Source organism: Crocodylus siamensis, chromosome 4 (genome assembly GCF_052110815.1).
Source record: "Crocodylus siamensis isolate JL-2025a chromosome 4, ASM5211081v1, whole genome shotgun sequence".
In the NCBI taxonomy this organism is placed as follows: Eukaryota; Metazoa; Chordata; order Crocodylia; family Crocodylidae; genus Crocodylus; species Crocodylus siamensis.
Window position 1 is genome coordinate 13,111,345 of NC_143398.1, and position 14,136 is coordinate 13,125,480.

General features: G+C 42.7%; 1 protein-coding gene across 2 annotated transcripts in view; it reads right to left on the reverse strand.

The window, feature by feature from the left end:
* The window catches only part of BEND7 (BEN domain containing 7), a 58,177-nt gene that overhangs the window by 26,046 nt on the left and 17,995 nt on the right, over positions 1–14,136 (reverse strand). For both annotated transcript variants that reach the window (XM_090041826.1, XM_090041827.1), the window contains exons 4-5: positions 9,009–9,131; positions 4,447–4,712 (exon numbers count right to left, since the gene is read on the reverse strand). In XM_090041826.1, coding sequence (XP_089897952.1) covers positions 4,447–4,712; positions 9,009–9,131 — 389 coding nt within the window. The remainder of the gene's footprint in view (positions 1–4,446; positions 4,713–9,008; positions 9,132–14,136) is intronic.

A 14,136-nucleotide genomic window follows, 5' to 3' on the forward strand; every position in this document is an offset into this window, starting at 1 on the left:
TACTTATTACTTTGTTACTTTGGCTTGCAGAATCCCTGTGATGGACCTGGGACATAAACACGTTCTGCTAACTTTTCTGTGAATTCTCTCTGAAATCCACCTGTGCATCAATTGGAAAACAGTCAATGTTACTTTAGTTTAGGCTTTCTTTGTTTTTAATAAGAGAATCATTTTGTAATCTCAGCCATATCATTTAAAGGTAAAATGCTGATTTATTCCTGCTTGCTTTTAGTGGCAAATTACTCTTCAATCAAAGACAATCAGTACTTAATTGAGGTTTCATGGACAACTTTGAATGTGATTTATCAAATGGTATAGTTCCTATTAGCAGATAATAATCAGGGTATAAAGAACCAGTGGGAAAACTATTCATGTAAAGCGTAACATAAATAAGATCCAAATTCTGACACTTTTGTTGTGATAAAATGAATAGGCAGAAAATTAGATTTAATCCCCAACATTTCAGTAGGTTGTATTGATTAGAAATGCAAAGCCATTACCAAGTTTACACCAATCAGTGATACTATATCAAAGAAGAACAAAGATTAACTAGAAGCAAGAGAATGTGATATTTAAATAAAGAGCTTAGCTCAGTGGTCCGCAACGTTTTGAAGCTGTGAACTGTAATGACCCAGCTCAGGTCAGAGGTTGGCAGGTACTAGGACCCAGCCACAATCCCCACTGTGACACAGGAGAAGCCCCTACCCCATTACTGGAGATGAGATGAAGCCAGGGAGCAGCTGACACTCCAGCCCCTGAAAGAACTGCTAGGGGCAGAGGGTCATTTAATAAAACACAATTTAATAAGCTGCAGTGAGTGACAGGCTTGGGGCAGTAGAGTGTCAGGTGACTCGAGGCAAAACTTATAAAGCCAGGGCCTGACCTAGAAAGGCAGTCTGGCCATCGGATCTGCAGGAGGCAGAGCTCCAGGGAAGAGCCAGTTTGGACTGCCTACAGAGGAAGGATCCTATGCCCCAGGGGGGTTGGAAGAAACCCCAAACCCCGAGCAGCAAAAGAAAAGTGCCTGGAGCCTTTGTGTTAGTGCTAGTGCTAGTGCTTAACCCCAAGAGCAGAATCTTTTGTTGTGGAAGCGGATGTTCTCGCTTCTGGTTTGTGTTCACATTGGAGGACAAAGTGTGAAGAGGTCACACTGGGATGCCTGAGGGGCGCACTGTGGTTTAGCCACCAGAGATGCCCAACGGGCATGTGGGTGCTTTCAGTCCCACCAGGGGCCGGAGCTCGAGATGCCGACAGGTGGAGTTGGAAGGAGCCAAAAGGGAGAGGAAAAGCTCTGAGCACTCCAAGAGAAAGTAGCCACTACTACTTCTTGGGCTGGAGAAGAGGACTTAGCCAGAAAAACTGAAGGCCCTAACAGCTCGGGAGACTAGAAAAGCACAGGTGGGCCAGAATGGGTAATGAGGCAGGGTTCAGGCCGTGGCCAGAAAAGGCACTTTTGCTGCCCCAAGGCAGGGCCATGTTACAAGTCCAGGTCTGCAAAGCAGATTCAGTGGTTCCATGGGCTGGATCGGGCTCATATCAATGGATGCAGCAAACAGATAATGGAGAAATAGGGCTGGGAGACACCTCCAGAGGTCTAGTCTGACCTGAGGCAGGATCATCTCTAGTCCAAACTAAGATGCACAGCTTGATTCCAATTATATGAATCCAGAACTACCATGAAACCAATGGAGTTACTAATTTCTCTGCAAATCTGAACTAATTCCTTTGGGGTCAGAGGTATAATGCAGGGTTTGTAAAGTTGCATTGAGATCACTTATTAGTAGGGGTGTCAATCACAGTTAACACATGCGATTAATGCGTTAATTGGTTCTTGCATTAGCTTTTTTAACGCGTTAATCGCACATGTGGCTTTGGAGTCCACGCCTGGGCTCCGCTCCATGGCTGACACTGCCTCCGTGCCACCCAGCGGGGCAATGGCGGTAGTGCAGGAGCCACTGCAGAGGGAACACGACATGCAGACAGACACACAGGAGTAGCCACAGCATGCACGTGGCCAGGAATGCAGCCTGGTGGTGTGCAGATCAGCACCCTGCAGTAAGCCTGTTAAGGGAAGGGGGTGGGGGGAAGATCGAGACCCCCACAGCGAGGAAGAGAGTGGGGCAGGGCTGGGGTGAATGGGACCTGGAGCTGGTTATGCAATGGAGCTGCGGGCAACTCCTCCTGGGGCACAGGGGGGGCACAGCTCCCTGCCACTGAGTGCACTGCTAGGGGAGGCATGCCACCCCAATTTGTGTGCAGGGCAGAGGTGGGCTCTGTGCCCTGCTACCTTTGGCCTTGATCTGCTCTCCCGTCCCTTCCCTCCCCCGACACCTCTTCCCTCCACAGATTTACCTGCTGGGCACTGTGTCTATCCCTCACTCCCAAGCCACAGCCTGCCCCAGGCCTGGTGCTGCCCTTTATTCCCGACACACAGTACCCTGAATCCTGTCAGGGCATGCGGGCAGCTTTCCCCTCCAGGCTCCAAACAGCACACCCACACATGCCCCACACTTTCATAAATTCCCCCCACACATCTCACCCCCACCCAAAGTACATGCATAATTTTGAGTTCTTCTGTGCATAATTTTGAGTTTTTAGCTGTGCAATTAAAATTGTGATAAATTGCAACTCAATTTTTTAATTGCACAACTAGTCATGATCAAATTTTTAAATCATTTGACAGCCCTACTTATTAGCCAAATAGATGAGGTGGAAATAATACTGGCATTGGTTTGTATTGATATGGACCAGCACAGACACACGGACAACTTGTACAGTTTTCCAAGAAGATTTCTATAATGTAAGGAATTTCCTTTTAGCTTCCCTGGGCGTTCAGACCCTCTGGTCATAAATGCAACAGAAATGCTCATGAATAAAGACAGAAGAAAAAGATAAAACAGTGCTATCATTCAATTTTGAAAAAAGAAATGACTTTGTTTAGTAAGTTCCAGCATTGTTTTCACTGTTCTTTTCACTTAAAAAGCTCAACTGTTTTCTTTTGAATAACAAAACAAATGTTTACATTACAAAATAAAATTAATCTCCTTTTATCCTCTAAGACGGCAGGGGTTCTCTTACTGTAACCATATTGAACTAACAAGTGGGTTTCAAGAGTGAAGGGCTTGGCAAGGCTAAGATAGCCTTACCAAGGCTATTCAATTTATGCATGCAAAAATCACACCTGCAAAGAATTGCTTTGACAGTGAACTGATCACAAAACTGGCATGAACAAAACACCCCCACAAAAATTGGGGATTAAATTTCACTGTAATTTAACCCCTGACACTGCCCAAAAAAATGGAGGTCAACTTTGAAAAGCCACAAGCAAATAGTTTAATAAACTTGAAGTGCACATTTAGGGGAGGTTCCTATTGTATCCAACACTTTCCCCAGAATACTGCAACAGAAGAACCCCTGAAAAGAATTCAGCTAGTTACTATATCATTACACAGATTCTGTGACATGACACTGTAATCTAATTAGTGGTGTAGCTTGCATCTATATAACTGAATTATCATGACTGCTCTTTTTTATTATTAGTTGGCACTTCCAGAAACGTACAACATTATCTACAGAATTCTTTTCATTTATGCTCATTGATACAGAATCTAATTATGCTCTTCAAGCTCACACTACTTAGGAAATTGGAAACTGCCTTTGCAAGATTAAAATATATATATTAAAGAAATAAATGATTAGTTTATTCATTAGTGAACTTTTTGATCACCATCCACCTGGTGATTAAACAAAGCAGATCAACCACTACTATGGACACAAGCTAGACACTCCATTATACTCACAAGCAGGAAAAAGAAAAGCAGGCCAAATGCAGCCTTTCCATGGCCTTGTCACGTATTCTAATAGCTGCTAACTTTGGCCCTGATCCTGCAACTAGATCTGCTTGGGCAGACCCCTGCCTTATATGAAGCCCTGCAGACTTGAACAGCGGGATCAAAGCCTTTATCTGAAAACTACAGGGATGCAAATTAAATACTCCAATCCAGCAGACTTACTCACAGGAAGTTTATGCATGAAGTAATCCCATTGAAGCCAATAGGACTATTCGGGCATAAAATTAAGTACATAAATCAGTCTTTGGGGGATCAGGGCTAAGGTGTGGATTAGTCCAAAAAACCTAAGGGGGTAAATTCCATACATTCAGGGCTCCTAGGCCCACCTTGGCTCCTAGCAGCATGGCAGACAGAGACCAGGTTATTTTGCAGGGTTAAAAATAACAATGAACCCAAGCTTTAGAGAGCACCTGCAGATGGGTAAGGAAAAAGAAGATAAGGCATTTGAAACAGCACACCTCTTTCACAACTCTCTGATCACATCCAAATCCCTGTTTATTTGTTTAAGAGAAGCGGGAAAAGTACGGCCCCTGGTAGGCTTATGCATTCCTCCCCAGTATAAGTGGTATTTTATGCACCTCAAATATCAACTTACATCTGAGGAAGGTGATTCAAGAATGATACCAAATCCTGAAACAGGGGTCTCTGGTTTGAGAGCGGGTTCAGCTGCATGCAGACTGGATTTTTCAGAGTTGGTCGACAGTTTCTTTTCATTCTCTACAGTGCTGGACTTCTTATTCACAGTAACTGGTTCAAAAGTCTTTTGGGGCAATTTTTTCTTCTTATTTCTCTTCCTTGATATTGTTGCCTTCTGTGCACAGATCAGGGGAACGGGAGGCTGCTGTCTATTTTGGGTTCCAACTGGCGGGAAACAAAAGCTGTGAATATATTTATGGACATAAACTCTGCCCCACAGATGCACACAAATTCAGGTTAAAACTAAATTATTGATTTGCTGTGCTCCCAGACAAATAGCAAACAGACCTATAAATTGTGGTAAGAAACATTTTAAAATCAAATCTGGATAATTTCTTCATTAAAACGAGGACATCATCAAACTCCTTTGTAAAACACGCTGAATCTATGATGAAAAATGCAATAGAAAAGCTGGGAATTATTAATGACCAATGAGGGTGAGGGGAGGAGGGGGGAGATGTTTGTGGCATAAGTACTTAAGCAATGATTACAGTTGTGTTGCATTGTATGTCCTTCCACATGACCAAAAATTGCTGTGTCTCTGAACATCTTTTACTGACATAAATAAAATACCACTAATTGCATTAGCACCAAATTTAGCCACCATGATAATTAGTTGAACGAGAACATGTAAAAGTCCTGTGCTATCAAGGAGTGAAAATAGCATTGAATATTTCTAGAAAACAGTAAGCTGAGCTTGATGCCTGTTTTGGTTTTTTGTACAGTGGCAGCCAGGCTTTTTGCAGGGTTAGGTTCCTTAATGCCCTGCAAAGAGGAGGGTTTGTGAGCTAGCTGGAGATATATGCAGATGCAGCAAATGGCTCAGGTGTTCCAGCTATTTGCTATGGCTTTTATTTCAGAGGTAATGTTTCTCTGATCAGCAGCCTGGGACCATTGATGAGCTCCAGCTGATTGGAGAAGAGCTGCCCATTGAAGTATATGCCACAGCAAACAGCTCATCCTTAACTTGGACAACCTGCTGTGAACCACCTGGGTACAAATGATCCAAGTTCTGCTGTACACAGAAACGCACAATTCACATGCTACACCTGAAGCCTGATGACTTATTTCTTATTTATATCATTTTAATATTGAACATTTGCACGGCACTGTGAAAAAATCCAGCTATACTTTAGTAATTAAGGACCTGATCCCGTAATCAGGTTGATGGGTGAGTCCTTCCTTAGGTATCAGATTTCAGGATCAGGACCAGAAACAAATGCTAAATGACTTTCCTTTTGTCCACATGCGAGTGAAATTTTTATGGAAAACTCCACGGCACTGAGTGAACAACAAACTGCTCTTATTTACAAGGCTTCTTCAAAAGAAGTAACACACTGTAGTGTTATTTACTTAATAGATTTCGATGATTTTTCATTTCTGGCAAGAACATAAAGGGCTGCGAGTTCCAGTTTGATTTTTTCACTAGAAAGGTGCTTAAGTAGCATTATGCTTACACATATAGGTTTGTACATAGGGTGCTAATTTTTAACAAACGTGCCAAACAGGTTCTTCCTTTGCATCTGCTCTTGCTACACCCCACAAAAACTATTTCCCAGGGCTTTTTATAAAGACACCTATTCATTTTCAGGTAATTTACATCCTTCAAATCCAGAAGGCAAAGAGAAATGTATCTGCTATTCTGGATGCCAAGTTTTAATGAGAAAGGTTCAGTCCTGCATCACTTATTCACAAGTCATCTTTACTCATGTAAGTAATCCCGCAGAAATCAATGCAACTCGTTTGAAGGATTACTCATCAAGGTAGGGGCTGTAGAATCAGGTTTTACCATTCTTTTGCAACATCTTTAGTCATATTGATTAATCTTATAATGCTTGTATGAGTGTTCCTTTAGATCACATTATTTCATGAATGATATTGTAAGGCATAAACACCCTTGCTACCCTTTCCACTTCTACCATAGGTCAATTAAGGTAGTGATTAAGCACTGGAACAGGGCACTAAGGGCATTTTTACACATGCAAGTGTCTGGCGCTGTGACACTTACACTTGTGAAAGCAGCAAAATGCATGTCAGTGCTGAGAAAATGGCAGCGGTATGCTTTTGAACTATAACGTTTTGGAGATGCTTTAGTTCAAAAGCACACCGCTGCCATTTTCTGCGTGCTGATGCGCATTTCGCCACTTATACAACTGCATATGGCACAGCACAATGAGCATCGGAGCATGTGCAGAGCAGGCTCTATTAATCGAGTCTGTTCAGAAGTGGCGGTGTGTTGCCAAATGAAAAGGTATGTGTAGAAATGCCCTTAAAAATGTGGTGGAATCTCCATCCCTAGAAATTTTCAAGAGCAGGCTGGATAGATATTTGGATTTGATAGTTTAGTCAGGGCCACGCTGCCTTGAGCAGGGGGCTGGATTAGATGACCTTGTGAGATCCCTTCCAACCCTGTTTTAAGGATTTCTAGGATTTCTTATACTCCCCCACAATTCTAATTGGGAGCTGCTGTCCAGCAAAGGAACTCCAGGATTTCCATTTTGTGCTGATCTGAGTCAAATGACACTCTCTCTGTGCCTCTCTTTTCCCGCGAGTAAAATGGAAATATGAACACTCAGTTTGCAAAACACAGTTCTTTGGACAGATAGTGCTATACAAGTCTCAAATGTGTTGCTGAGGTTGCTAAGTTCCAGGATAAAAGGAGTTGGGTGAAAACAAGTAAGACAGCAGAGAAATCCTACTTTGAATGAACATGGCAAGATAATACAGAAGGGGATGGATTAATGATCCATTCATTTTTCCAACGTAAGGATTTACAGGCCCCTATTATCACATATCTGAGCACTTCAATATCCTTAATATATTTCAATTCACATTACACCTGCAAAATAGAGAGGTGCTCTGATCCCTGTTGTACATGGGAAACTGAGACACATTAGGTGCTGGGAGTCAAATTTTCCCACAACAACTAAATTGCAATCATAGAAACATAGAAGTCGAGTCGGAAGGGACCTTGTAGATCTTCAAGTCTGACCCCCTGCCTGGGCAGGAGAAAAAATTGGGCTCAAATGATTCCAGCGAGGTAGGCATCAAGCCTCCTCTTAAAGACCCCCAGGGTAGGAGCCAGCACCGCTTCCCTTGGAAGTTGCTTCCAGATCCTAGCCGCCCTGACTGTGAAGTAGTTCTTACGGACGTCTAATCTAAACCTCCTCTCCAACAACTTGTGGCCGTTATTCCTTGTTATGCCAGGGTGTGCTAGGGAAAACAAGGTCTCTCCCAAACCCTTCTGGTCCCCCCATGTGAGTTTCTAGACAGTCACCAGGTCCCCCCGCAGCCTTTGCTTGTGGAGGCTGAACAGGTTTAGGTCCCGCAGTCTCTCACTGTAGGGTCTACCCTGTAGTCCCTGGATCATGCGGGTGGCCCTCCTCTGGACCCTCTCCATGTTGTCCACATCCCTGCTGAAGTGGGGCGCCCAGAACTGGACGCAGTACTCCAGCTGTGGCCTGACTAGGGTTGCATAGAGGGGAGGATCACCTCCTTGGCCCTGCCTGAGATGCACCTGTGGATGCACAATAAGGTCCGGTTAGCCCTGCCAACCATGACCTTGCATTGTTGGCCCATGTTCATCTTGGAGTCAATAAAGACTCCAAGATCCCTTTCTGCCTCTGTGCTCTCAAGAAGGGAGTTTCCCATCTTATAAGTGTGCTGCTGGTTCCTACTGCCCAAGTGCAGCACCCTGCACTTGTCAGTATTGAAACGCATCCTGTTTTTGTTAGCCCACCCCTGTAACCTATCCAGGTCTTGCTGCAGTCTTTCCCTCCCTACTGGCATGCTCACCTCACCCCAAATTTTGGTACCATCAGGAAATTTAAACAGGTTGCTTTTCACCCCAACGTCCAAATCGCTGATAAAGAGATTGAACAGCGCGGGCCCAAGGACCAAGCCCGGGGGGACTCCACTGCCCACTTCTCCCCCTGGTCGAATATGACCCGTCCACCACCACCCTGAGTACGACCCTTCAGCCAATCTGCAATCCATCTGACTGTGTAGACATCAATGCCACAGTCACCCAATTTTTTTTTTTAAATGAAATGGACTGCAATCAATCTACACAAGGAACTTGCTCAGGTATGCTCAGATAGCTCCTTTCTGACCAGATGCAAGCTCTCAGCATGACTGTCTCTCTTTCCTACCCAGTCTTTTGTAATTAAATCACTCCAGTTGTACAGCCTGCTCTCTGCATGTCCTTTCATAGTGTCTGATGAAGCAACCTGTTGCTCATGAAAGCTTATGTATCCCTGTTTCAGTTACCCTGCCTTCTGCCAAAGCACCTTCTGAAAATTTCATCCCAAGTAACCTGCCTAAAGAACAGGGAACTGAAAACTGGTGTTCCAAGTCCCAGCCTAGTCCAGTAAGCACTGGATCTCTCTTCCAGATGAAAACATTGCCTAAAGACATTAGGCTTGATTTAACACTTAGTGTGCAAGAGGCTGATCATTGTACCTGCTTGAATCTGCATTAACTTCCTCATGGTTTTGAGCTCCTGGAGAATGGCCTGCAAGGTTGACTGACAGTTACAAGTGCAGCAGTTTGGTCCTACTGATGAATTCACCCCTGGAATTTCCCCTAAGAAAGAAAGAAAATAAAAGGAGGATAAAATAAAAAAAAAATCTCGACAGGATTTTGAAGACAGCAACATACACTATCAAAAAATTGAATCCAACGAAAGCAAACCAATAATTTTCAATACATTCATTTTTGAGAGGAGGGGGCCACTGGGTTTTATCCAATTACCAGTGTAAATGCTGACATGCTGTTGGGAACATGATGTTACATGGGCTGGTGAAGACTGCATGGAAGTGGGAATACAATGTACTCTCACAGCAGGGCTCTCTATTGTCAGGTTAGTTCATCTCAGATAACAATAGCACCAAACCTCATTATAAACATACTCACTTTATCATGCACAAAAAACCCGTCTCCTAGAACAGCCTTACAAAGAATGGGTAGCTGTCTGTATAATAAAGGTTTATATTAAGCCTTAAATGAGGGCCTCCGATTTCTAAAATTGCTTGAATGCTACACATGTTGCTTTACAAAGTGAAGAACTGAGAGTGGAAATAAGATTCTCAGTTCAGAGACACACAGGAACCAACGGAGGAAAAGAATCATCAACAAGAGAGCTGGGAGAGTCTGCTCTACCAGAGCAGAGTCATTTTCTGTGGTGTTTTCTCTAGTGCCAAGTTCCAGATGGGACTTTCACAACTCCTCTGTGGAGATTAGAGAACAGCCCAATAGACCACTGGCCAGAACACCTTACTAATGGGTCATGCTAATTTTCCTTTCTGCAGTTTAATCCCATTACTCCTAGTTGCTTCCTATTGCACCATCCTTAGTACTATCTCAGCCTCCACGGTCTTTACATCTCCTACCCAGCAGTTTAGCTCAGAGGGCAGGTCCAGATCTCTGCTGGCTGGACCTTGTGCAGCAGAATCTAAGGTTTGTTTTAAAAGAATCATCTTTCAGCTCCTTAAAGCTGCAAAAGAAACCTTCCAAAAGATAAACTGAATATAACTTGCTGTGGTGGTACTTGCCTGAATGGCAGTTAACGCTGAAGACTATGATGAGGATTTAAATCAGTAGCGATTTTACAGCTCAACAAAGCAAGGAAAGGGACAGTCATTCTGAAGCTGTCCACAACTAAATACAAGTCATCTCATTTTGGTGTCATAAGTGGACTGACCTTGGGGGAGCACCATCACTTATGTTCTCCAGCTTGACTAGCAGACACCTATGGCGGCTTTCATGGTTGCTTAGCCAAAGCATATATAATTCATTCAGTTTTCTTTCTTAGTTTCCAACATCCTCCATTATTTGTATGGTTCGTCTCTGACACCTTTCACTCCACCTCCACTATGTTAACAACTTTATAGTTCTGGTTTGTACCACATCCCGAGCTTGTGTCAATAGGAAAAGCTCCCCAAATCTCGCTGTGTCTCCAAATCCATGCAACTCCCTTCTTGATATGGTACATCAGGTATTGAGCCCAACCTACGACTGTCTGCTTTGGGCAATGTTCCCCAGAGACCAGATTTAAGAAAAAAGTGGTCACAATCCTTCCAGAAGCCACTCACTTGTAAAGCAAAGAGACTGCTCACAGAGGATTGCTCAGACCTTCTTAGTGATATCTGTTGACTGTCTTACATATAAAGAACCTGACATTTAAAATGAATATATTTAGAGATCTGCTGTTAACACTGCATTGAGGTAAACAGGGTAGGTCCCATCTTTGAGGGCTCCTGTTTCAGGCTTTCTGAGAACTAAGAAAAAAACTACTGCACCAGCTCCATTTGCTTTGTAACACACTGGCAATCTCAGATTAAAACAAGAACAAGTTAGTGACTCAGGATGATTTTGCCCGACTTGGTCACATACTTTGTCCGCTGCCTGTTCAGACTGAGTGCTGTTTTAGGGGAATGGGGACAGAAACCATCCTTTATGTTCTCAGTGGTCCATAAAGTGCTTAGCATGCTGTTAGAGCTGTACAAACAATGCTTGGAGAAGATTTTTATTTGTCGGCTTGTGGCAGATTACTCAGAGTCCCTGAACTTAGTTCTGCCAATACCCTTCACCTGAGCATTCATTTAGACTAGACCTCTCTACAGTAGATTAGGTTCAAGGCAACTTCCAACTGTTCATGTGCTTTGTAAGAAAAAATTCAGTGGCAACAGCACAGCTACCTGCCCTTTAGTGAGGCAAGCAGCTGTCTTGGATGCCAACAAAAATAGAAGACAGTTATATGAATAACTACAATTAAAGAAAACAATGAAAAATCCCTTTCACCCCACCCCCTGGGCTTCCTCAATGCTGCTTGCCTACTCTCTGTCTGTCTTCTTTGAATAATAAGCTCTTTGGGACAGGCCTGGCTTTATTTTGTCTCTTGTACAGCTTCCAGGTTGTTGCTGGGGCTTAACAAATAATAAATAAGAATATTTGAAAGAGACTTTTTTCAGATTCTACATTCTGGTGAATGGCATATAAAAACTTTGACAAAGCAAATTCTGTCAGTAAATACCTGTTCATCTTCCCTCTTACAATACAATGCATTCCTAATGAAGGCATGCAGGCATTGAGGCCCCTGACTGAAAACCAAAGGGTCTATTTTCCCATTGAGGCATGAGGGATTTACATTATAATCCCCATTAGCATTGATAGAAATTACCCATGTAAATCTACCGTATGTACTGTAAATGGGAAAAGAGACCACCAATATTTCAAATCAAAGCAGGGTTCTACTGATTTCATACATATTCATAAAGATTTTTTATTTTACTTCCATCCTCCCTCTTCTGATCGGTTACACCAGTGTCAGAAACATCATGGAGAATGTTCTCAATCATTGTTCTAGGCACTATCTTTATCATTTTTAGAGGACAAAAGAAACCTTTTTCAACTTAGTATAAATCAATTTTTAATTTTAAAAAGAGAAGCGACTTTTTAGGTTTATGGAGGATCTTTAAAGAGCCATCTCCCTCTACTTTGGAGGCAAGCCAACATGTGAATTTGATACTGGCTTGTATGACTGATAGAGACGACACAAATACATCGTTTGGTTGCTCTCTTTGCATGATCAGCAGATACTCCAGGACAGTTCTTCCTGCAAATGGATCTGCTGATAATAAATCACATTGGTGTTAGATTTCTACAACAACAAATTTATTCTTGAAAAGCATGCAAGTGCAATCCACCAAAATTAATCTCAGCAGAACCAAAAACCTATTCCAATGGGACACCGCTTTCACATTCTCTAAAGAACACTGAGAAATAAAAACCAAAAATATTGATATTGCACCACTGACCTCTGGGGAACTACTTATGTTCATGCTGGATGGGGATGCTACATCAGTCCCCTGTCCACAGATTCTACTGAAATTAATGGGGCACTCAACAAGCACAGACGCCCGTGTGCCGTCCTGCCCAGTTTGCAGCGTTGGTACATCGAAGTCAGATCTGAGCAAAGGTCCTATGGATTTTGGGGATGCAGTCAGGTCCTTCTTATTTGCAAACCTTATATTCCCTTCCTTCCTTTGTAATAATTCCTGTGTTTCTTTTTTCTTCATCTCCTCCTCCTTTCCTTTTCTGCCCCTTTTTCCATACTGTCTTCCATACTTGACCATCGCATTGCGCTGCATGTCCACCCTCCACCCATTCAAATCCCTCTTTTAAACGTACTCTTTCTATGAGGCTTATGAGCACCAAGACCAGGTCTATGCTACACAGTTTGCCAGCATAACTACATTGGCTAGGGGGGCATAAAGATCGCACTCCTTTGGCTGATGCAGCTTTGCTGGCAAAACCCCTGGTGTGCACAAAGCTATGTTGATAGAAGGAGCTTTTGTCCATTTTGTCATTCATGGAGGTTGCATAACTATGGTTGAAGAAAAGTCCATCTTGTCAAGACATAGCATGTCTTCACAAGGGGATGGCTCCAACATAGCTATGCAGTCATAGCTACAGTAGCAGAGGCTCCATAGTGTAGACAAGCCATAAGTCACTGCAGAGTTAACAACATCTGTCACACTTTAATATATTAAAACAAACTGAACTAGGAGAGCTACAAAATGAGACCCACTGCCACGTCAGCCTCTGGGGCTCCCAGTTTATTTGGTTCCAATCATTGCCTATATAGGGATAGAGTAAGCCCTGCGAAGACTGAAGCTGAAGACTGTCAGTTTTTCAGTGCGGAGAGTAATTCCTCTTGTACAGCTCAGGGAATCATTTTTCATCATTTATAACAGATGCAACTCTTGTGCATCTTTAAATAAGGACACAGCAGACAGCACTGTATGGCAATTAATAATAAATTGCAGTTGGCTCCAGAGATATCTGGTAATTCTTCTGGATGTAAACTCATGTTTATAATGTTGATACACAAAACCTCTGCAACTGAGGCACCTTTTTCAAGATTCAGGTTGAATGAGAAGGGAAGCTTTCTGAGAGAGATTGAACAGACTGTGGAAGAGTCTACCAAGAAAGGAAGTGAAAGCTCCACTGCTTGGGTCATCTATAGCACTAGGAGGAAAACACACTTAAAAGCACTGAACATCTAGTGTAAGGAACAATAATACACTGGAAGGTGATGGGCTACATGTTTTAATACATGTTAAACATTGCTGAATTCCATCATATTTTATTTTAAATAGTCCCATATAAAAAAATGCCTAAGGTTAAACTGGAACTTTATACCCTAAGCTGATTACTAGCCAGATTCTGCATCCTTACACCAAGAAGGGTCTTGCTCTGCAAGCAGTTCTGCTGTTGGTTCTACTGTTCTATCAAGAATGACATGGTGTGACACAATCTGGCCCTTACCTAGCTATGAATTCAGTAACAATGGCAGGACCCGATTTAATCAATACAGAAATAAAACCTATATAACAGAATATTATCAATTATGCCCCGTCATTAGGAGACCACTTTAAAGGCTCAGAAATGCAAGAGCAGAATGCTCCATGCCCACACTCCCAGGTTTTCAGAGTGATAACTATACATTCATTTTGTAAACTATGAACAATACGCAATTTTAATGCAATATTACTATAATTATCTGAACAAAGGTAGATATTTACTA